General features: G+C 42.5%; 1 protein-coding gene and 2 long non-coding RNA genes across 3 annotated transcripts; 2 read left to right on the top strand and 1 right to left on the bottom strand.

The window, feature by feature from the left end:
• The first annotated feature begins 8,556 nt into the window (after nt 1–8,556).
• LOC130211777 (uncharacterized) lies at nt 8,557–10,093 on the top strand. Its single transcript, XR_008835153.1, has 2 exons — nt 8,557–8,838; nt 9,408–10,093. It is a non-coding gene; the product is annotated as an uncharacterized LOC130211777 (long non-coding RNA).
• On the bottom strand, nt 9,806–10,581 carry LOC130211778 (uncharacterized). Its single transcript, XR_008835154.1, has 2 exons — nt 10,518–10,581; nt 9,806–10,012 (listed from the first exon to the last, which is right to left on the bottom strand). It is a non-coding gene; the product is annotated as an uncharacterized LOC130211778 (long non-coding RNA).
• A 7,475-nt stretch (nt 10,582–18,056) lies between these two features.
• Nucleotides 18,057–24,173, top strand: mad2l1 (MAD2 mitotic arrest deficient-like 1 (yeast)). The gene is made up of 5 exons (XM_056442699.1): nt 18,057–18,202; nt 21,144–21,290; nt 22,837–22,957; nt 23,443–23,546; nt 23,654–24,173. Exons 1-5 carry the CDS (start codon nt 18,139–18,141, stop codon nt 23,824–23,826), a joined length of 609 nt encoding a protein of 202 aa, XP_056298674.1. The 5' UTR covers nt 18,057–18,138; the 3' UTR covers nt 23,827–24,173.
• The last annotated feature ends 1,034 nt before the right edge of the window (nt 24,174–25,207 follow it).

Raw genomic sequence — 25,207 nt, 5'->3', positions numbered from 1 at the left:
GGAGAATAAGGTCCATACTGAAGTTATTCTTTAAAGGCTGCCAGTGATATTTTCTCTAAATGTGGTGGTTTATTGATGCTAAAACTCTACATTTGATGTTAATAATAGGTATAGGAAAACTTATAAGTGTAGCTCAGATTGCATTAATGGTTTACACGATGGTCTAGTTTGTGTTGTTGTGGAACCTGATGTGTATCATCCAGTAGTGGTAAAAACAGACATGGATTGGACTCTTTAGTCATCATCACACCATAACACTTTAAAACAAAAAGCAAAATAATAGTCCAGTATATTGGCGCTGTCATAGTTTGTCAAACAATAATTTTAGAAAAAACTGCTGTTTCAGATTTCATTGATATAAAGTGCCACATTTGGCTGTTTGATGCTCGGTCACATAAACATCACTCCATGAAACAAAGGCAGTGCAATGGGAGATCTGGTAATCCACATGCAGGCAGCGTGGCTAAACAGAGCCAGCTGAATGTATATGTGTGTGTGTGTGTGAGATTGCTTCAGCTGCAGGAAGAGGGACAGATGTGCCATAAGTCCAGAGCCCCGCCCCCTCCTCCCCTTCTTTCCCATCCATCAACCCTTCTCTGTCCATCCATCTGTACCCTCAGAGCTCATCAGCTGTCATAATGCCACATTTATTGGGGTCGTCAACATAACACAGGACTTCGTATATAAATCAGTTGTGTTACATATGGAAATATGACTCCCAGTACTCGTGGAAAAGTCCTCTAAGGCAAATATGTACAAATGAATAGCTCCATTCTGAATGTGAGAAGGAAGAGGAGGGTACTCAGCATGTTTATCAAAGCAGATCCTCGTGCAAATATAAACTTAAACTTTATCACATACAGTAAATTTAACTCATCATTATATAGTGTATTTTATATAGCCCAATATCACAAATCAGCAGGGACATGGCAGGAGGCCAGCACACCAGGCAGGAGGCATCAGACCCAGCCAGGTCCAAGGGACCCTATGAGACGTGAAGTCACAAGGACTCCGGGAAAGGAAGGAGAGTGAGAAGAGGAGATAGGAGCTCAGTGTATCCTAAAACATCCCCGAGCAGCAAGTCTATAGCAGCATACGCGTTTGTTACTTCTAGACTAGATCACTGCAACTCCTTATTATCAGGCTGCTCTAATAAGTCTCTTAGGTCCCTCCAGTTGATCCAGTAAAATTAAGAATCACATTTCAAATTATTCTCCTCACCTACAAAGCCTTGATTGGTGATGCACCATCATATCTTAAGGAGCTTGTAGGACCATATGGCACCACTAGAGAGCTGCCTCACTGAATGTGGGGCTACTTGAGGTTCCTAGAGTCTTAAAAAGTAGGATGGGAGCCAGAGCCTTCAGTTATCAAGCTCCTCTTTTATGGAATCAGCTTCACCTTCAGTCCTGGTGGAGGCAGACACAGTCACCTCATGTAGACTGAAGACTTTCCTCTTGATAGTCTTATAGTTCGGGTTGAATCAGGTTCACCTGGTCCAGCCCCTAGATATGCTGCTATAGGCTGCTGGGGCACGTTTTAGGATACACTGAGCACCGATCTCCTCTTCTTTCCCAATGAAAGAAAATAATTATTTCTGGATGAATTTTCATCTCTCCATTGCACATTACTAACTCTGCTTCCTCCCCGGAGTCCTTGTGACTTCACGTCTCACAGGGTCCATTGGACCTGGCTGGGTCTGATGCCATGGCCCTGCTGATGCCCCGCACACTCCTCCTCTCTACCTCCATCTGCCTGATGGATCATGAAGGTCTGGATTGTGGTCCATGCCTACTACCAACTATTAATACAGTCATTGAATGTGTTGTTACTCTGTAATGTTTCCTTCTGTACACATGACATCTATTCTTTTGTCCATCCTGGAGAGGGATCCTCCTCTGTTGCTCTCCTGAAGGTTTCTTCCCTTTTTTCCATGTGAAAGGTTTTTTTCTATTTCTTAGGAGTTTTTCCTGATCCGATGTGAGCTCCTGGGACAGGGATGTCTATGTGTACAGATTGTAAAGCTCTGAGGTAAATTCATAAATGCCGTTTTTAAACTTAACCGAAGAGAAAAATATGTTTTGCCATCTAATAAACATTAGTCCTTGTTTGGGTGAATAACTAAGCTCTATAATGTCTCGCTCCTTGATGAAGTAAGAGAATCTTCTCAACTGGGGAGCGCATCAGCAGGGCCATGGTAGGAGGCATCAGACACAGCCAGGTCTAATGGACCCTATGAGACGTGGAGTCACAAAGACTCCGGGGAGGAAGTTAATAATGTGTGATGTAGAGATTTAAATGCATCCATAAGGAGAGAGAAGAGGAGATAGGAGCTTAGTGTATCCTAAAACGTCACCCAGCAGCAAGCACGTGCACAGACATTTTAGGGGGCAGGTGCTCAAACCAAAAAAAAGGGCACCCAATGCCAAAAAAAAATTCTGACAGAGTTGAAGCATTAGCAGCATTACACTGATGAAGATGTCCTCGACCTGCGTTTCCTCTGGGCAGCATCAGACCGCTAGCTTACATTTTCTTTATGAATAAAGATGAATTATTATATAGCAACAACAGTACAAGCATTCTGATTGGCTAATGGGTCGTCATGCCAGCCACGTATTGCCCTACTCGCTGGTCTGATACGGATCCGGACTGCCCTCTGATGTCATTTTCAAAATGAGCGATATTGATAGACATCAACAGCCAAGAGCAGTGGTCCTCAAACTAAGGCCCGCGGGCCGGATACGGCCCACCACCACATTTAGCCACAATACCAGAGGCCTTATGATTTTGTTTTCAGTCTGACCACGCAAATCCTAGACTAGCCCGTTAAATAGAACGGAATAAGAACTCTCTCTCTCTTCTCTCTCTCTCTCTCTCTCCTCTCTCTCTTCTCTCTCTCTCTATTCTCTAAACATAACTAACGTCAGTAAACAGCTGGACGAGGCTTTGAAATCACGGATTTCGTGAGTTTTTGTTTATCTTTTTAGGAAACGTCGGACCAGTTGTGACGTCATGTTTTCAGCAGCGCTAATGTTGTGGTTGATTTATCACAAAACAACGTCAGGGGACGAACGCCGTCATGATCTGTTTGTCTGGTGCTGCGGGTCAAAGGAGAAGGAGTTTCGTGGCGCGAGGAGCACTGTGCGGAGGAGGAAGTGGAGGAGGAGGAGGGAGGAGCGCGGCGGGGGGAGGGGGGGGGGGGCTCGTGAGCGCCGCGGAGCGGGTCGGGGCGAAATTCTCACAATAACTAAAATAAATGCCCCGTCGGATATTAAAACACATTTTGGGGGACTTGATGACCGAGAGAGTAACTTTTATTCTTAAATACGGATGAATGAAAAAAATGTGTCTCCAGCAAAAAGGGCACTTTTCTCATCCAGGGCAAAGGGGCTGGTGCTTGAGCACCACTACTCTATCTGTGCACGTGCCTGCCCAGCAGCCTATAAGCCTATAGCATGTAGGATGAATGACAGCTGTCCGATGAATCTTCAAGGTCTCGGCTTTCCTTTGCTGAAAGAGAGCAGTGCAGGCGGAAAGGAGAGGAGACTCAAGACCCAGAGTGTCTGCGGATGAATCGAGTGGAGAACGGAGACAGTGAGGGTGAAGCGACGGGGAACAGAGAAGTCTTGAAAGTGTTGAGTAAGCTTTACCGACTGATTATATTGTTGCTGAAATATGTTTGACATGCTTTTCCATTCCCTTTTTCTCTCTCTCCACCTCATGAAAACACAATTTCCATCCAAGTGTGCAGGCACAAATGTCACCCAGCTGACTTTCTGTAAAAAATCTGCATGGCTGAAAACAATGCTTGCTTCATGAGGCAAGATTTATAGGCTGTAAATATGCACCTTTTCTATCAGCCCAAGTTGGACCAAGAGTTGCTTGGATTGGCCGATCTGAAGCCTGCATTATTTGCTTCACTGGTCACATTCTCCTCGCGTCTTGTTCAACTCCTCATAAACAAGGGCAGCTTATCCTGCTCCGACTGGAATTATTGTTGGATTTGGCTTTTCTGAAAGCATTCTTGAGGTGTTTGAATATACTTTGGCATGCTCCATGATGCACTGTACCAATCCAAATATCCTCGTAAATCGCCTGGTTGCAATATAGGTCTTCCAGTTTCCATCGCACTGACTTAGCAATCAGACAGTATGTTTTATGTGAACTCCATCCACCAGATTGCATTTGTGCGTGTTGTTCTTTTTCTTGTTTATGCCCGTTAGCGTGTGATTGAGTATTTCTGCTTTCCCAGAGGATGAAAGCTGAGTCCTTCAATGTCCCCGGACACACTGCCAAGAGAATATGGCAATATACCTCCTCTGTCCAGTTGTGACCCGAGGCAGCTGTTTATGTCCAGCCTGACCACGCACATCCACTCTGATCCTCCATGCTAATAATGCTAGTAAAGGATTTAAAAGTAGTACTATATCAAAAGGAAGAAAACAAATGTATTCATGTATTAATCTGACTGGAAGATAAACAACAATTTGGGCAATCTGGTTTCTTCCTACTGGCCAATCCTATTGTCATTTAATTTATGGATATATTGTACTTGTTTGATGTAAATACTGTGTATTTACTGTGTAGAGTGATGCAGGTATGTCTACATACAGATGTACCAGCTATGTGTATGTTTAGGTACATATGTAGACGTCTGGCTCGGCGATATGAGGTGACCTCTTTGTATCTATTCTTATGCATTCATTTTCCTGTACTCTAGGTGGGTGTGCCAACGGGAGAGGTGTGTTTGTTATCCGTTTGTATATGTCAACAAAAAGAAGAAAAACAATGGAAATATCAGTTAAAATACATGTTTACTGTGTTGTGCACCTATCAATATTTCCAAATAAAAAAATACATGAAAAGAAAAGGAAGAAAGTGGGAAATGCAGCCAGCTCAAACTCTCAAAAGGTACGTCATTTCAAAATGCAGACAACAAAAGACAACAACAATGAATTAATAACAACCGTGAACAACTTGGCCAATTGTTCATACTCACCCATTAAAGATACTATTTCCTGATAGGTTGAAATACCTTTAGCTAATACTCAGGGTTGCTTTTATTGAAGAACATAAATGCATATTGCTGCTCTAAGACTACATCTGCAGGAAACAAAACCATTCCCCTCTTATCTGGTGTGTATGCTGTTTGTTCATGTTATAGCTGGCAGTCATTTCTGGACTGTAACGATCCTCGGAGATCACTGGACATAGTGCAGGTGGCTTGACTGAGTAACTGTATATGCTCTCATCCCACCGACCATCAATCAGAAGGTGTTTACACTGGAGGGCTATCTGTCTATGGTTGGGGCCAGCATGTTTAGATAGGCTCTCGTGGGGCTGGAGGCCCTCATGTAAAAGCAAGGAACTCTGGGTCATTGTCAGACAAACACAACCTGGGACTTTACAAGAGAGTCCTTTTCCGGGTTCCAACCGATGAACTCTATGCGCTTACAATAAACACACATGCTGATAGCTAGATGGGTGTGATGATCCTACAGGCTGCAGATGGGAGGAGCCACGCTCAACGTCATATCTTCATGTTTCGCATGCTCACATTTGGTTTGTACATCTACAAGAATGCAGCAATGTATGCATGCTCGCGTGAGAATGAGATGAAGAAAAGTGCTCTGCAGAGTTGTAGCTGTTTGACGCGGAGCGCCAGGGAACACGAGGCGCGGGTCCAACCAGCTGAAAGCAGCACGCCCATTACAGTCAGATCCAAGTAGGACACACTCGGCGCCTACAGGACAGGAATGTGTGGCAACACCTCATTACACTGCAGAGACGGAAGTTCATATATTCGGTGCTGTCCACGTGTAATTAGCCTCCAGAAACTCCTATGAGTGAGGGTTGAAGGAGTGTTCTGCACTACAGTGGGAAAGTGGAGATGAAGCACATGTCAGTCTGGACCAGCTGACAAGTCTACACACATTTTGACAAATTGTTTGTTTGTACTCACTTCTCAAACCAAACCCACACACTTGCTAATAGTATGTTAACTTTATTATGTCCTGTGATAATGTTCAAATGTAGTATGTGAAATGTTAAAGTTCTACTGAAGGCTTTAGCTGGCTGGAAAAAGTAGGTGTCTGAACCCATTGGTGGTCCTCAGGGCTCCATCTATTGGGCAAATTTGGTAAATTAAACTTAAAAATATATTGTTTGGGTAATTTATGAAGCTAGATATTTTAAATATCTAAATCTGCTCGTGAATTCACATAACTAACTAAAATACATTGTAATTCTAACAAAATTACAAAACAGACATTTAATCTACAAACAGAAGCGTACTCCTTATTAGTAATGTCAATTAAAATATATATATATTTTTTTAGTCCAGAGTCGTAACGTGCTCCTCCTGAAACATGTGACTACGGGCCAGAAGTTTGATTGTCCCTCAGAGCCGGGAGATGTATTCTCAGGACTACTCCTTCACATCCCGTTAGAACAACCACCACCACATTATTAATTCATAGCACATGAGCTCCGCCCCTTCATCCAACTTTTTGTGTTGGCACAAACTTATATAGAACCAATGAATCGCGTAGCAATAAATAAAGACCACAGCACAAAGGACTCTAAAGCCTCTGATAGAGATCCATCAATGTTATTACAATAAGTATCTAACATTCTCTTGTCATATAGCTTGTAGAGGAAAAATTGTAAATCATTATGAACTGTTCTTAGATTTTTAGTGCCAATCGACAGATATTGCATCAATGAAAATTACTAATATGGTCGGCCCTTTTATTAAATTCTAATTTACTCAAATATGTTTTCATATCTGTGAGCTGAGAGCATCATATCCGAGTAAGTTTAATGAAAGGTCAATATGTGTTGGCCTTCTGTATTGCCTAAATTCCTAATTTCTCCTGAACAAGAATAAGTAGACTTGAGGTTTGATGTATGAATTTTAAAAAAGGTACTTACCAAATCCTTTTTAACCACAGAGAATCATAACATAGATGACATATGTTCATGATGCAAGACAGATAGAGAAGCTTTGGTGCCACTATGAGGTTATTATATATCAAACCAGAGAGGTGTTCATTTAGACCAGCAGATACTTTTTAGACATCAGTCGGGTTTCACACTGATCTTCGTCAGTGTTGCAACACCTCGAGCTCAAAAACACTGACTAAAGTAAAAAATGGTACCGACCCTCCTGGAGGGAATACAGATTGCCCAACTTTATGTTGGCGTGTCGGTTTGTCCGAATCACACGCAGTGACGTGAGGTTCATGGTTGGTGAGGCACTGACTCCCATAGTGTCAGATGTAGGCTACAAATATATCAGTGGTGGGCCGTCAGGGCCAGCAAGGCCTTCTCTGCTGGCCTAAACACAGAGCTGCCAACTTTTCAAAAAACCTTGGAGTGAGATTTTGTCGGGGGTGACCAAAATGTTGCCGCGCACGCAGCCACACACGTTGGTGGCTCAAATATCAGGAAATTTGAATTAATTTGGCGTTGTACCCATGTTGTACCCTGCAATCTGGCCTGGCAAAGGTCTTTTACGAGGCATCTTTGCTATCTTAAAAAATTAAAATGTGTTTTAATAACTCTACTCTCATTTACCAAATGTCCTGTCTTTATGTTAAATTCTTTAGAATACATCTTACTTGTTCAAAGTACTGTTTGGACATTTTTTTGAGAGGGTCCTTTTCCTAGGCCTGCAAATAAAGAGATACATGCTATGTGGGCAGTCTTAATAAACAATGCTCTGATGTTTTGAGCATGCAGTATACCAAGAGGTTAACACGGTGCACTCCTGCTGCTTGTTATGACAGCTGAGTTTACATTCACCACACAAAATCACACGCACAAACACAACACATTATTTCTTTCAAGATTTAAAGTTTAAGAGAGCGAGTAGGCTACTTAATTGAACCACATGTCATTAAAACATCATCAGAATATTTGAGGGTTGCGTGGCTTATCTCCGTTACTTTGCTCCGTGGAAAAATATGTTCCGCCATCCGCCACGGAATAATTAACCAATTTGTCTACGTTATACTTCTTGTGGAAATGCCACACACGTCGCAACATCTAGCGCCCCGGTGTGAATGACTTCCGCATCCAGCATCACGAGAGCAGCAACAGCCAATTAGATCCAACAGCGGAGCAGCTCAGCGCTGATTGGCTCTCACAACGCAGCGTTCTGGTTCTGTGCTGTGACGTCGATACTCGCTATAAACTATAGTGATGTCACGGAGCTTTGATCCAGAGTGCGTAAATAGAGAGCAGACTCAAGCACTGTTCAGAGGTCTACTTGAGGATCTGGGAGAGTCCTGGGGAGCAGAATATGGTAACCAGGATGTGTACCCTGGATACTCGTAGACTGGGGGGGATAGAGCAGGCTCAAGCACTGATGGGTGGGGGGGTGGGGGGTTCTCTGATATATACACATGTACATACATAAATACATGGTGAACTAATCTTACATTGGGTTGTTCAGCTGTAGTAAGACGACATTGAAGGCCTAGGTAGTAAATGCACGGCCCGCCACTGGTATGCACACATACCACCGTGTGTCTGTACACATAAACCATGGCTGTGTCTACTACCGCGCACTTGAGCACTTCGAGCACTGACTTTCAGTGTTCGAAGTGCGCCACTGAAAAAACCAGCAGAATTCAGTGCACTGAAAGTACCCGGATGGTGCACTGCAAACGGGCAAAAAATGTAGTGTAAAACGATGGACACTACTCGCACTAAGCGGCCGCCATCTTGGCCACGTAGCGGAAGAGGAGGAGCCATTTCGCCAGCTTTTCATTTTATTTCTAAAACAATGGCGGACAGCACAAGCGGTAGACCACGAAGCTACAGACTGTAAATGTAAGTATCAGCGGTAATTACACATTGTACTGGTATTACAATGTACTACTAACATGCCATTCTCATATTAGTGAGCATACCTAGGTAGCATTAGATGCCATTGGATCTGCATGGCAGTTATGATAAACTAGCTGGCTAATCCACCACCCGGCCAGTCCGACGAAGGTGCACTTTTATCGGACACTTTTCGCTTGACGAGCGGGGCAGGTCGGCTCCAGGCGCTTGCTCCAGCGGCAAGTCCGACGACAGATAGCTATGTCAGTCATCGGACAGTGTTAAACAACGGCTGTTCTGTTAACCAATCGAAATAGCAATTTTAATAATGGATTAACAATGGATATGCTCAGTTTAATAACGGGTTAACATGACACCGCGAACGTTTGCACACACGCCGCCCGATAATTAATACCGTTACGATAGCTATCTAAGCTTGTCCTTCTAGAAATAATTGTAGCTTTCAATCATCGTTGTGTGTTGTTTTTTTAATGTTGTGTATGTATTAATTTAAATGTAATCGTGGTCTGGGACAGAGCACTGAATGGCTATCCTATTTCTGTTTCCTGCCCCAGAGACGTTTCCTGGAGGTGCTGGTGCTGGTCCTCTGCTGCCCTCCCGACATCTGCATCTGGCTCCAATGACCTCTGGCACCTCACATCCACCTCCAGGGCCTTTAAGAAGATGGACCGCCATCGCGTCTTCAGTATCCCGAAGGACCTCTCCACAACACAACACACCTCGCCTTTGACAGGCAGCAGTTGTAGCTTGGAGGTGGTTGCGGACAGGCTGCCTGAAGGGGTTCATGAGGCAGATGGGTTGGGACAGGCAGGGATAGCCACCATCCCCAAGGATACAGTATCCTGGTGGAGGGGATGACTGCTCATAGAAGATGGGGCTGTTATTCAGGACCCTGGCATCATGCACTGAGCCCGGGGCCTGTCGAAGTCCCTGGCCACCACCCGATAGGAGGTGGCGCTGGCAAGCCAAAAAATAAAAACTAGACAGGAGATCTCGGGGCCCCAACCGTGGTCAGTCAGTGCCCAGCACAGCCATGAGGGCGTTGAATGACTCAGGTGAGCCTGAAGTCCACCCTCATGTCACTGTGGCCATCACAATACAACGCCAGCAGTGGCATTGCAACATTGATACGGCAGCGCCGCCTGGGACTGGGTGGCTGCTGTAGAGTGTGTGGAGGGGAGGGGAAGGGAAGATTATATTAATATGTAAGTCATTTTATCAATAAAATGTTGTCATTCTATTTTGTAGTCTTTTATTGCGTTTTCTGATTTATATTAGAATTGATGCATGTTTGTAACAATAATTAATATGCCTGTGTGTTCAATTGCTAATTGATTCCTGTATCAGGGTGAACTTCACTACAACAGAGATGTGTATAAAAGTACAGTCAGTCAAAGTAGGCCTATTACTGTGTGAATTCAAGCAGATGATGCCTATCATTTCAGTGGATAATTCTTAAAACTAATTGGAATCTAGGGACAAACATGTACAGATTTGTCATGTTTTATTTCCATATGGTGTGTATGTGGATTGCAAAGAAGAAGGCTACTTCTGACAAAGATAATTGAGAATTTAGCATACCTAGCGAGGAGAATTTAATTGCAACTACTACATGAAGCTATGCTGTGAAGGTAAGGCAAAATCACAATTAAATTTACATATACCATCTCGACTTCAGCCAGAAGGCGGAGGCTCCTGCCGCGATTGTGGAGGTATCGCAGTTTCCACATAGGGTGGAGAAAGGTAAACAAGGGACAACAAGAGGGCAAGAAGTGCATTCATTTTGTCACTTTAAGGGTTAGGGGATCGCTAGCAGATTTGCATACGTCACTCCCGGCTTAATTTCGCGGGTGCCGTGAACAGATTTGCGTCTGTCACTTCTGCCAAGTGTTAACGTAAGTGTTCCATTTGAGACAGCACTTCATCAGCGACGCAGTGCACTTCGTTAAGTGCGCGGTAGTAGACACAGCCCATGTGTACAAACTAGGGCTGTCAGCGTTAACGCGTTAATCTATGCGATTAATTTGGCCGCGATTAACGCACTAAAATATTTTAACGCAATTAACGCAACTTTGTTTACTTCCGGTGTCGTTGAAGTTGTTGCACTCCTGTGAGTGTCAAACCGCGGCAGTCCGCCTCCTTCCTCCCGTCTGCTCCTCGATATTCACAGAGAAGCAGAGGGCGACGTGTCGGTGACGCGGGGCGGAAGGTGCAGGGGACTTTTTTCTTCTTCTTCTCCGCCACGATGCGCGCGCAGACACGCCGGCATGGAGCTCTGCGGCGCGCGAGACGGAGAGCCGAGAAGAGTGAACGACACGTCGAGACAGAATGACATGCTGCTGGAGAGACGACCAACAACAGACGTTTAGTTTAATAAAAGAACAAAGACGTCTTTAAGGAGATAACCTGACATTACTTCTGCTGTAATCTGGCGCTATAGAGAACATTTCAGGGGGGCGGGGCCTCACCCTGATAGAATGGTGGGGGAAACACTGGGATGTGTCACATGCAAAAGCCTTTAAAAGGTGAATTTACATTTTTTTGTAAAATCGAGAAAATGAGCCCAGACTCCAGAGGGTTAACGTGACATATTTGTCAGTTAACCAAGGCCACTGGTTCTGATGTTGTTCAATGTTAAGATGACAGGACCAATGGGGTCTCAAATGCACTTTTTTTTTTACTAATCTGGATGTTTCACTGAAGAAACAATTTATCATACACGATATTAAATACCTCACTGGCACTTTATAGGTAGGAGCCTCTTTGAAAACACAGCTCTGTGAAGTTTTGTCTTTAAAAAAGAATACAATTAAACAAGTGTCTAAAATACACGCTGTCTGAAGGGATTACTCGAAAACCCTTTTAATCGCGATTAATGATTTTCAAAATGTGCGATTAATTAGTTAATTTTTTTTAATCGATTGACAGCCCTAGTACAGACACATACACAATGGCATACATCTACAAGTGATATATAATACTTATACAATAACTTTGTGACGTCCTACATTTAGAAGGAAAGGCTAATCACAGTCTAAATGTCTTCCGTGTAGATGTTCTGGTCGTCATGTCAGGAGAGGATCATAACAGACGTGCAGTATGACCTTCATACAGGCGATTGTACAGCAGAACACAGGAGACCAGATCAGATGACAGAACATGAGTAGAACCACTGAAAGCCCTCAACGTTCACACAATCTGAGTGATGCACTATTTACAAGAATCAGGTCTTTATTTCATCACTTTATTTTCTTAAATTTATGAAAAATGATTCACAAAATAAAGTTTCCCCTCACAAATTGGGACAAACACAGAGTGTGTAAGTGTTCAACAATATGCATGTACTGCCCTCTGGTGGTAACGGGATTTGCCCCATTGGTTATGAAGGAGCAGTTGGGCTGCAGTGAAGCGCCTGGAGAGCAACTGGGGGTTCAGCGTCTTGCTCAAAGACACTTCGGCATGCGTGAGGGGATCAAAGCGCCGCTCCCCACCGAGCTGCAGACAACCCGATTACTTTGGACTAGTCAAATGTTCCTGCAGGGCAAAATAAATCAAATGTGTGAGAACGCAGAAATTATTAATAACGTGACTGAGACCATGAATGGCAATACGCTTTTTATTTAAACATGAAGGCAGTGTCTTTTTTGTTTTCCATTTTTACACTGCTATCCACAAAGCTTGCTGGTGGGCATGTAGAATTTAACCATGTGAATATTAATTTTATTTTTTTGTAATACCAACCTTGAAGCAAGCCACATAAATATTTACATCTCTTCAGTTTTATATACAATCCTTGCTATTATACAGTGGGTTATAAAAAAAATTCATTATGCACAAAATGGTTGAACAATGTACTGTTTATGACAAACCCACCCCCATTCGACAGTCCAGGGAACACAGAAGCAAATATCTGTCTTTTCACGTTTTGAATGATTACTTAAGAGTTGGGACATGATTGAAAAACTAAACGGAGTTATTTAAAAAATAATTTCAGTATATTAAAAACTATGTATTAGTCCATCATGGGTTCAGGAAACAGCTAGATATGGCTTAGTCTGATTACTTTCACATTCTTAAATTTCATCAGAGGACAAACGATATGCACGCAGAGTGATTCATGTACACAGCCGGGCTGGATTTGTTGCCTCGCCTGATGAAATTACAAAACTCCGTCGGCATTGATCTTCTTTTTTTTAATTACAAAAATCAGACCTAAAACACGCTTTCTGCAGGCGTGGCAGATCGAATGAATGACGAGGGGAGAGGAGGTAGTCCGTTAACAGTCGTGTGTGTGAGTCCCCTGTGACTAAGTGAAGTGCAGAAAGAGGCGAGTCCGAACCATTTCACATCATTTACACAGAGGACCTTTAAAATACTGCAGTAAACTGTGAGAACACGTCAATTAATGTTACACCAAGCTACCAGAATGCTTCCGAACGTCTTCCTGACCCCGACAGACACAAGGCGTGCAATGGAGGGCACTTGAAGGATGCCATGGCCTCATAGTGGAGGCGACAGCGGCCCTGTGATACAGCATCGTCTGGTCTGGAGATAAATGAGTGAAACGGTTAAAAGCTAAGGTTGTGATGGACTTAAAAGCAAAGAAAAAATGCAAACAAAATAAGTTTAAAAAACAAAAACAAAATTATGATGATGTTTTATTTGCTGTTGTGTTTTCAGATGTCCCTGTGTGGACAGTATAAACTCTGCCATGGGGGGGCTAAAAGAAAAATTGTGCGTCACTTGGTAACTTCAGAACTGTATATGTAAAATAAATGGCACTTAACACTAGGAATATCTCATAACTGTACAAAATCTGCTTGGATGAGGAGTTGGGTCTCAGCTCCTGCTCTAGGCAGTAAAAGGTCAGAGGTCAGACCGTCACAACAGCTCCTGGACGAGATTCGGACAGGCCAGCTGAAGCTGACGCCGCCATGGACCACAGGTCATAGAAAGATGGCTTCTTTTTGTCACCTTCAATGCAAACAAACTGTGAGTGACGGTGAGGAGTTTGCCTTTGAGCAACTTAAAGGTCGGTGTGCGCCGGCTCGAAGCGGCTTCGTCATCGTTCACTAAAATGTGATTGTCGCTTTGAGTGTGGGAGCGAGAAAGAATATCGGTGGCAAGATCAAAATAAACCGACGGGTGTTGAAGGAAACCTCCGCAGGTGGAGTCCATTTGTCATCTGCCCCAGGAAACACAGATTCTTAAAAATGCCATTGTGACCAGACAGACAACTAAGTGCTTAATATCCAAAAACTGTTTCAACAAACAGACATGATTAATATAAAAACAGTGAGAAAGTGTCACTTGTTTCACTGCCATCCATCTGGAAAATCATCTCTCACAATGTGTATGGCTGAGGTCAACAGGCCTCCGCTGTTCCTCAGGACCCCCCCCCCCCCTAATATATGACGACATCAGTAATGAACAGCATGTTTACCCTGTAAACCAATGATATGACCCTTCCCCCACAACAATCTCAGACCCCCACCCTCATCCCAAAAAAGATACATCATTTCAGATAATAGACAACAAATGACACCATTAAAAGTTCACCATCGAAATGTACTAAAGGTCTCAGCTCACGTTCCAAACACAGGACTGGACTAACCGACTTTAAAAAGGAGCAAACCAACGAACCAAAACCAGATGTTCATCCTCCTCCCATCGCCCGGCACGTGTTCCTGCACCTGGCGCTCACTTTGGAGAAACGGGAGAGGGCCCACGCTGTGCGCACCACTGTTCTCAGGTCAGATCTGCGGTCATTGGAGCAGCCGTCGTCAGGCTCCTGACCAAACCAACAACATGACCGTGGAGTCCCGGTCAGCAACATTGGAGTACAGGTGCAGGTCAGTGTGTCTATATTGATAAGGCCAGTGAGGAAGAGTAGCAAAGTTAAAAAAAGAAAAGTGATTTGTCCTTTAGAGTAGTCCTGGAGTGAATGCATAACACATAAGTGCAAACATACACACATGCACGCGCAGACACACACACACACACACACACACACACGGAGCAGCAGTCTCTGAGTTCGTTGCTGCTTGGGGTCTCATGTGTGAAAGGCGAAGGACATGATCCTTGCTTGACGACTGTCGGAGGAAATGCAGATTGGAATGGTGTGGGTGGGTTAGCAGATGCCTCACCAGGTAGGTGTGTAGGTGTGTGTGTGTGTGTCTGCAGCAGCGCAGAGCTGGTTGACTGTTAGCGGGTCTCGTACTGAGACATGAGCAGAGGCTTGGGCTCCTCCTCCCAGGACCGACCTTGTCCAGGTCCAGGACCTGGTCCTGGTCCCGGTCCCGGGCCCCCCAGTTGGCCAGAGGAGGGCGAGGGAGCCGACACGGTACCGCTGGGGAAACGCATTATCAACGGGTTACACGGGAAGGGAGTTGGAGTTGAACCTGCACAAAGCAAAGCGACACAATTGTTAGGATGAGTTTGACACATTTGAAGGGGTTATGCTTAGGGCACCAACATGGCTAGCAGCGGCACTGCATCAGTCCCCAAACGGTTCTTTTAAATGCAACTGAGAAGGCAGCACTGTTTCTCAACGGTGCATGATCAGCTCGTGACGTATTACTAGAGCAAAGGAAAGTCCTAACGACATGTTTGATCTGATGTCAGAGATGGATTACTTCAATGTACTTTTCATCTCTCACAGGTTTATATACTCTTGACAAACAACTATAAATCTGAGAAGCAGAACCCAATGTCTCCATCCAGCTCTGCTCGGTCCAAAGAGAACAACTGTGGAGTCACCCGGAGGTCTTCGTGTTTCACAAATCTCCTTTTTAAAGTTGCTAAATTCAACATTTCAAGAGCAACTTCATTCTCTACTCTGGAAAATGTTACTCGACTATCTTTACATAATAATGGTTGTATGATATTAGCTCAGAATATGAAATAGCAAACCTTTTAAATGTCAGACAGCCGAGCTTTTAGACTGGATTACAGAAAGAATCACAAGTGCGGCCAGACGATGAGATTCTGAAACATGCAATTCGGTAGTTCAACCTTGTAAATGATGTTCTTTTATAAAAAAACTTAAAAAAATATATATATATAATTTATATACATATATATAAATATATTTTGTATATCACTACACATACCATGTGTATGCACACATACCACCGTGTGTCTGTACACATAAACCATGTGTATGCACCAGTGGTGGGCCGTCAGGGCCAGCAAGGCCTTCTCTGCTGGCCTAAACACAGAGCTGCCAACTTTTCAAAAAACCTTGGAGTGAGATTTTGTCGGGGGTGACCAAAATGTTGCCGCGCACGCAGCCACACACGTTGGTGGCTCAAATATCAGGAAATTTGAATTAATTTGGCGTTGTACCCATGTTGTACCCTGCAATCTGGCCTGGCAAAGGTCTTTTACGAGGCATCTTTGCTACCGTAAATAATTTTAATGTGTTTTAATAACTCTACTCTCATTTACAAAAACATGCCTAATTCTATTGCACAAATGTCCTGTCTTTATGTTAAATTCTTTAGAATACATCTTACTTGTTCAAAGTACTGTTTGGACATTTTTTTGAGAGGGTCCTTTTCCTAGGCCTGCAAATAAAGAGATAAATGCTATGTGGGCAGCCTTAATAAACAATGCTCTGATGTTTTGAGCATGCAGTATACCAAGAGGTTAACAAGGTGCTCTCCTGCTGCTTGTTATGACAGCTGAGTTTACATTCACCACACAAAATCACACGCACAAACACAACACATTATTTCTTTCAAGATTTAAAGTTTAAGAGAGCGAGTACTTAATTGAACCACGTCATTAAAACATCATCAGAATATTTGAGGGTTGCGTGGCTTATCTCCGTTACTTTGCTCCGTGGAAAAATATGTTCCGCCATCCGCCACGGAATAATTAACCAATTTGTCTACGTTATACTTCTTGTGGAAATGCCACACACGTCGCAACATCTAGCGCCCCGGTGTGAATGACTTCCGCATCCAGCGTCACGAGAGCAGCAACAGCCAATTAGATCCAACAGCGGAGCAGCTCAGCGCTGATTGGCTCTCACAACGCAGCGTTCTGGTTCTGTGCTGTGACGTCGATACTCGCTATAAACTATAGTGACGTCACGGAGCTTTGATCCAGAGTGCGTAAATAGAGAGCAGACTCAAGCACTGTTCAGAGGTCTACTTGAGGATCTGGGAGAGTCCTGGGGAGCAGAATATGGTAACCAGGATGTGTACCCTGGATACTCGTAGACTGGGGGGGATAGAGCAGGCTCAAGCACTGATGGGTGGGGGGTTCTCTGATATATACACATGTACATACATAAATACATGGTGAACTATCTTACATTAGGTTGTTCAGCTGTAGTAAGACGGCATTGAAGGCCTAGGTAGTAAATGCACGGCCCGCCACTGAAATATATAAACCCAAAAGGGTAGCTTATTCAATTGGCTACTGGTTATTTCATGTCTCATCAGCATTCTTCACACAACACACACGCGCACGGTACATATTACAGATACGTAAAGGTAAGAAAAAGTTTTAAGCAAACCTTTTAGCTCCGGCGTTGCAGAGTATTATCTGCCTCATCTTGCGCCTTTTCACTGCGATTTTATTTCCCATCAGCAAAACTAAATATGTCACTTACAAACATTAAACTGAAATGGTTAAAGACCTTAGCCAGACTGTGGAAAATCAGGGCAAATAAACATATCTGCAAACATTATATTGGCGACATGCAGAGATACGGCAACCCGCACGGGCCAATTGCATGCATCAACCCAGCTTGTAATGGATTGCGCAATCAGAGGTGAGGCTCGACTCGTCGCTGCCTCAACTCTCGTTTCATCCTTTATTTGAACAGGAAATAGGCAAATTCAGCGATTTTGACTATAAAATGTTCGAAATAAGTCATACATAAAGATTGGTGGACTAATATTAATATAAATGTGATGTTATCATTATTATTATTTTTATTTTAATTTTAATTTTATTTTTATGATGACCGGTGAGGCTCTGCCTCACCTGCCTCCCCTGACCGCACGTCCCTGATATGCAGGGCTCTCAAGTTTTGAAGACAGGCAAGAGTGACATATCCGTTTAGTTATCAGGCACTGCCCTCTAGTGCAAACCCAAAGGTAGCGCAATTTCCTACGTCATCAACAGTGCGTCGTAATATTTAACGCATGCGCAGGAGTCTGGAGCAGACACATTTCAAACTGGACGGCGGGTAGTTGAACCTGAGACGGGAACAAAAATAAAAAAGTTCAACAGAAGTTCTTTTATCAATAATTTCACTAGATATTGAAGATGACGAGCACATTGAAAGGGATTACTCTCAAGGGAAGCGCCGAGCTGGTGGCCGAGTTCTTCTGTAAGTATTTCTGGTTTTCAACTCTCAGATATGCCGCGCTAACACGCTAACGTCGCCGGGCCGTGTGCAGTGTAACGGGTTAAACACGGCAGCTGGAGCTTCGGTCACATATCCCAACACCTCGTTTAGAGCTGAACGTCGGTAACTTTGTTTAATGTGAGAACACAACCAAGCAAAGTAAAAAGTGTTGTAGGGTGACCAGATTTGAGTTTGTGAAAAAGAGGACACTTCGTCTCGGGAGGGGGGGGGAGGGGCTGAGATTAAACATCTCTCTTGTTCTGCCTGTTTTGTGATATACATGCCTAAAAGCTGCCTAATATTTCTAGACTGAAATAATATCGGCATCATAATTATTATAACTGAGGATTTTTTAGTTGCCTGTTTTGTGGAGACCCCTCAGGACTTGGTGCCCTACGCACAGCGCGTAGTGCGTTATGGGAGCGGCGGCGCTGGTAGTAGTGTAGAGCATGCCGCATAAACAACTATGCAACTAGTGGAAGCGGCAAAGTGCTCAGTGTTGCCAGATTGGAAATGGTGAGGTATCGTACCAAAGGCTCAAAATGGTTGTATTTGGAGGATAATTATCGTGTATCTGGCAACCCTGAGATCGGTCGACCAATGACTGTTCTCTATACTGTCAGAGCTCACGCAAGAAGGTGGAACGTATGGGAGATACCATTTCCAAAACTTGTAAGGGGTAAATACTAGTTTATGAAAACCCAGAGAAACACAAATATCCGACGAAGCAAAATCCCGGACGTTTTTGGAATCCCTGCCGGACACATTTTTTAGGTCTCAAAAGCAGGACATGTCCGGGGAAAACCGGACGTCTGGTGACCCTATGTTAAGACGCTCTCTTTTGTGGCTATAAAGTGTGTACAGCCTTAACAATAAAACAACCGGAAGACGAAACTTTGTTTCAAGAGGTCGGTTTATGTACATGCTTCAGTGTCGGCCAACTGTGTTTATTGCTCCTTTGGAAAATCACACTTGTAACAACGAGCACTCTCATTATATGTGATTGTAAGTAGGTGTGAATGCATCAAACCAATTGCCATTCGTTTCGATAGCATTGTGTGTTTTTTAATAGGCTTTCATGCCTTTAAAAAAACCAGTGGTGCAACGGATCATGCAACTCACGGTTCGGATCGAGTCCTTGATCAAAACAGCAGAACATGGAGAAATTATAACTTTTAGATACCGATCATTGATCCAGGAGGCAGATCCCCTTGTTTGGTTATAGCAGCTGGCCTACAATGCTCTAGTCTACACTATCTTTTTATACATATTTTAGTTGTTTCCCCATTAAAAAACACACTTGAAATAAGGAAATAAACTATTTTTATGGTTTAAAACAAATCCAGTTTTACGGATATAAGCTGCTCAGAGCTAGTTTAAACGGCGACATCATCTGTAATATCTATTTATGTTGTTGTGAAAACATCTTCAAACAGCTGGATTCATTGAAGTTTCTCGCCCACACTACATTTTATGAGATTACATCATTATAACGTTATAAATTACCATCGCTGAATCATTTTTGATGAACAGCCTGAACTACTACCACTTATCAGGCATACTTTGATTCCTAATGTGCAACAGTATTGTATTAATTTGTTGGTTTGTATAAACTCATTTAATTGTGTTCCTCCATCTACACCAGTGGTTCTTAAACTTTTTCTGTCGCGCCCCACTTCGGAGGAAGAAAATGTTTTGTGCCCCACCGCCACAAGAAAATTGTAACTAAATGGTCCATGCCGAATTATTATTGAAATATCAACTTTATGTGAATCCTCCATCTGTGCTTTTTAAAATAATAGAATAAGGAAAATTGCAATCACTTTTAATTAAACCAGATTACTTCGACGAAAACAATGTAAATAAAGTAGTGCAAAAAGTAACTAATATTTAGCAAATAGCTTACTGTGGCTGCAATTAACATGTTTTGCACTGGATATCTTTTCAAGATAATAACAATAAGTGCAAACTGTGAAAAAGTAAACAAAACAAGTTCAAATATTTGTCAGTTTTACACTAAATATCTTTTCAAAACAATAACGTGCAAAACAAAATTAGTGCAGATATGTGTGAGCCATCAAGTTGTAAGAGTATTAGTTCAAATTCACTCAGATTCTCAAAGGAATCGATAATCCCTTGATCAGGTCTCCTGACCCACATCTCAGCTTCAGTGAAACCTGACCTGGTCTGCAACTGAGGAAGCTGCTGCTCTCTGCCTGGAAGATGAAGATTAAACTAATTCAGCTTTCCAAATATGTCATTGAGATATGTCACTTAATCAGAAATTATTCATCAGCAAACTTAATAACTATAATTGAATTATTACATTTGACTCCAAAAGTATATACATGTGTAACGTTACAAAGATAAAATAAATGATGAACATAGTCCACCTCCTCTTAGCAGAATATTATGTCTATTGATAATATGTGTACAATTTCAATTGTATTGTACAGTCCTGTATGACACATGTCTTGCATATGACGATGTTTAATGTCTCTTAGCTCAAAGACTCGCAACAACACTTTTCCTCGTGAGAGCCACCGAGCTTCATGTGAGCAGCCGAAGGCTCCCGCCTCCTCAGAGTGAACACAGTGGTCCTTTCAGGGACCTTGATTTTTACGAAATTGACCACGCTGATGGCATCGGTCAACACCATGTATAGTTCACGGCACATGTAGCACTTCTTTGTGTTTGACAGTGTGTCCATTGCACATTTGGAGAGATTACGCAAGCGTGACCTGTTAACGCCGTAACCGTAGCGTAAATATTTACACGTACTTTTGTATTATGTGAAATTCCCGCACTGCCCCACAGTTTGAGAACCACTGAGCTACACTGAGTCCTGGGCTCTGTCCCACCTCCAATGATTGTAAATGGTTTCCTGTGGTCTGAGCCTTTTGATTGCCCCTCTCCTCCTCAGCTTTTGGCATCAACAGCATCCTATACCAGCGGGGCATCTATCCTCCAGAGACTTTCACCAGAGTGACCCAATACGACATGAGCCTTCACCTCACCACTGATGCAAAACTGAAGACCTACCTGGCAAATGTCGTGTCGCAGCTCAAAGGTAGTCTCTGTGCTTTGCTTCTTTCTAGCCCTGACTGACCCTCATTTGAAGGTTTCTTCCCTTTTTCCCCCGTGAAAGGGTTTTCTATTTCTTGGGAGTTTTTCCTGATCCGATGTGAGGTCCTGGCACCGAGGATGTCACATGTCTACAGATTGTAACGCTAATTTGTGATATCGCGCTTTATAAAATACTTTGAATTAAATTGAATTAAACTTAGTTATTGTTTTGACCCCTGGGAGGACTGTTCTGTTGCCCAGATGTTGTTTATGATTCAGAGTTTTTTTACAGGTGTAACACTAAGACTTGAACCCAGCCCATGCCCAAAATGACTGAATCTGACCTGTAATGCCAAATTCTTGCTTTGTTTCATTCACATGTTGTCATGCTAATGCAACATATTGTCTGAGTTATTGTCTCCGTCACTGTTCTCATTTAGAATTGCTAAACACGTTTAGACAAACTGAAACATTTCTAAATGCATTGCAGTCGGAAGTAACCAAACCGGAAACCACTCTGAGTTTAATTGAACTGACGGGTTTGGGTCAAGTATAGGTCTCCATGAACAGTCATTTTGGTGATCAGTTCATCTGCCAACACAACTATTGATTAATCATTTGGTCCATAGTGTTGAATAAATAAATTGCCATGTTCAACGCCCAGGGTCATGTCTTCATATCATTTGTTTTGGACACAGTCCAAAACCCACACAAATGTATTTCTTTATCATTTAGGATGAGGAAAATCAACACCGTTCACTGAATCAGCGTCAGAAATACACAAGGGCAAAACTGCCCCTAAAAAATATATAATTTGGCCCCTAATATTGAAAATATTGAAAAATGCCCCCATAATTTCGATAATGTTAGTGTTTTTTCTTTTTCTCTGTCCTATCTGTATTGCCTAGATCTAATTTTTAATAATACGAAAAAAAGATGTTATACTTGTAATAACAATAAATAACTACAAAGAAATAAGAATAAAATTGACTGGTTTTCTGATTCATGTTTTCTGTATGTTTTTTGTTTAAAACATCTAAGAAAACACTTTGAATCTGTAGACTACTGCCTAATAGTCCTATTATTGCCATTTTCATGACAATTGCTCATATACTGTAACTAAATAAGTATATTTATTTTTAAACTGGTTAAATGTTATTTCAAATATTTCAAAAAGTGCTCCCAATTTCTTTTTAAATGCCCCTGGATTTCAGTCAGTGGGGGCAAAAATTGCCCCCTAAAAATATGTAGATGTACCCTGCACTAACTATTTGGTAATAAAAAAATTAATTGTTATCACTTAATTTTCTGTTGCTCAATAAATAAACATATTACTTTAGCTGTTGTCATTTTAACTATACTAAACTATTTAATATGATATTCAAAAAACAATGACACGGTGTATGAATGACAAGTGAATGATGACATCATTTTGAGTGGTCGGAAGACTAGAACAGCTCTATTACATGTATTAAAAAGAACCGGAGCAGTGGAGTCCTCAAATGAATGTACGTCTTCATATCTGTTGTACTGTGTTGTCTGTGTTGCAGAGTGGCTGTTTGAGTGCTCCGTGCAGAAGTTTGTGTTGGTCATCACATGTCTGGAAACCCACCAGGTGCTGGAGAGATGGCAGTTTGACATCGAGTGTGACAAGTCAGCCAAGGAAATCAGGTCAGCTGCCGCCGCCTTGCCCTTTTTAAGAATCTTACAATAGTTTACCTTAAGTAATATTCCAGACCACTTTACTCCTGAGTTAAATACAGAATTCAGTGTATATATATATATATATATATAAACATATATAAATAATATATATATAATGTCGTGGAAGCACACGATTTGAAACATTTTATCCCCCACAAAAGCTTTGTATATCATCTTACCTCGGTGTCATAGAGCTCCATTATTCCATTATTGGACCATTTCTGAAAAGGAAACTAAATATTTGTGACCCGTTTTTAAGGATCTACATCTTGGTTAGTTACACACAAGGGAAACAGTCATTGGCCAGAATCCTTTTGTCTTAGTTCAGACATGGCACTGAAGTCCCCCTTCCTGAATGACTCCACTCATAATGTTCCTACCATGACACAGATGTCACTGACGATCATTACTTCAGATCACGTGTTTTAACACACTCCTCCTGTTTCTCCCAGTGCTCCCAGAGAGAAGTCCATTAAGTCCATCCAGGATGAGATCCGCTCAGTCATCAGGCAGGTCACCGCCACAGTGACCTTTCTGCCACTGCTGGAGACGCCGTGTGAGTAACCTCCTCTCTACCTAACTATCGGTTTCAGCTTTCACCAAGTTGTCAGTTTACTAATCCTTTTGACAAGCTGACCTTTGCCCCCCCCCTTTTTTTTTTAGGTGCATTTGACCTCCTTGTCTACACAGACAAAGGCCTGATGGTTCCTGAGAAGTGGGAAGAGTCTGGTCCTCAGATCATCGACCAATCGGAGGAGGTGCGTTTACGTTCGTTCACCACCTCTATCCACAAGGTGAACAGCATGGTGGCGTACAAGAGGACCGACTCCGCTTAGACTTCTAGACCACAGTGCCCCCTCCTCCCTGTGAGCTGTATATACACCACCAAGCACCAATAGTAGAGTCTAGGGTGCCCTGTCCAACCTTACTGTCTTCTTTACCTGGAGACCCGCCATTGTTTTCTGATCTTCACATTGTTTCACTTGACAGCACCTGGTTCTGTCTACACTGATGTAAATAGTTGTTTCATTAGCTGTGATCTGTCTGTAAGAAACCGCTGTCTCTTGTTCTTGGTAGTGCCTTCCCTTTCTCCCAGATGGTCAACGTCGGTTTTAGAAGCTCGTGTTTATATGTTAATCTTTTTTTAACATGTCATGAATAAAAAACGTCTTTCACAAAGGTTTCTGTTTGTGGTTCCTACTGCTTTGGACCAGAAGGTGGCAGTGCAACTGTTTGGTTGGTTGCAGGTCTGTTTCTTTGGTTTTGTAGTGTCAAGTTCTAGAACAATACACATAGAAAATAAGCAGTTATTTAATGGAACACTTTGCTCACGGTGTTCAATGAAGACATCCCCCAAAAGTGTATGATCTCCATCTTTCATGGTCGAAGTAACCACTTTTGCCACTTGCATGTTCTAGAAGTTCCAGTTATCCCGGTAAACTAAACACCATCATGTCTGAGTTCATAACATCTGGAGGCTGGGGGGTGTTCATCGGGAATTCCCCTGCTGTTTTCACTGTACCTAGCCATGCACATGTCGACTGCATGATGACAAAATAAACCGATTTTGCTGTAATTTAATAGCAACAAGCGGATAGGCTTTCGGGCCGCCCGGTACGAATATGCATCTAATCGTGTTTGGTGTGAACACAGCATAAGAATTATTAATGCCTCTGTATTTTTGGGAAATGCTTAAAAACAAAGTTTCCTTCAGGTCTGTCCCTCGACAGATGGTTCCTTCCACCTCCCGGCTTGGTTTCTGGCCGAGCCTCCATTGAACCAAATCATATCCAAGTCAATTGTTTATCTATTCAAGCATCTCAGAGGGGATCAAAACAAAATGGGAGGCACTTGAACTACATTCAAGGTGATGTGATATTCTTCTCTTTTAAAATGAATATAGAAACTAATTCTCATAACTTTTACGCTATCTCATTATGGGATATTGAGTAGATATGAAGAAATCATATTAACAAAAAAAATGTGCAAGAAATTTAAATGATGTGGCTACTACCGAGAGGTGTTTATATACATGTATAGCATTACTGGGAGTAAGATGTGTTAATGAGGTTCGGTTGCTCCTCCACTGACTTACTTCCTTCAGTCCTTCCCTCCATCCATCTTTTCATTTCCTTCCCTCCTTTCATCAGAAGTTGAATAAGACAAAAGTAACAATAACACTTCTTTTATATTCATTCTTCATTAGTCTTTTAGATT

This window comes from Pseudoliparis swirei, chromosome 21, assembly GCF_029220125.1.
Source record: "Pseudoliparis swirei isolate HS2019 ecotype Mariana Trench chromosome 21, NWPU_hadal_v1, whole genome shotgun sequence".
NCBI classification, from domain to species: domain Eukaryota; kingdom Metazoa; phylum Chordata; class Actinopteri; order Perciformes; family Liparidae; genus Pseudoliparis; species Pseudoliparis swirei.
Note: the sequence above shows the minus strand (reverse complement) of the source record. Positions and strands in the feature narration are given on the sequence as shown.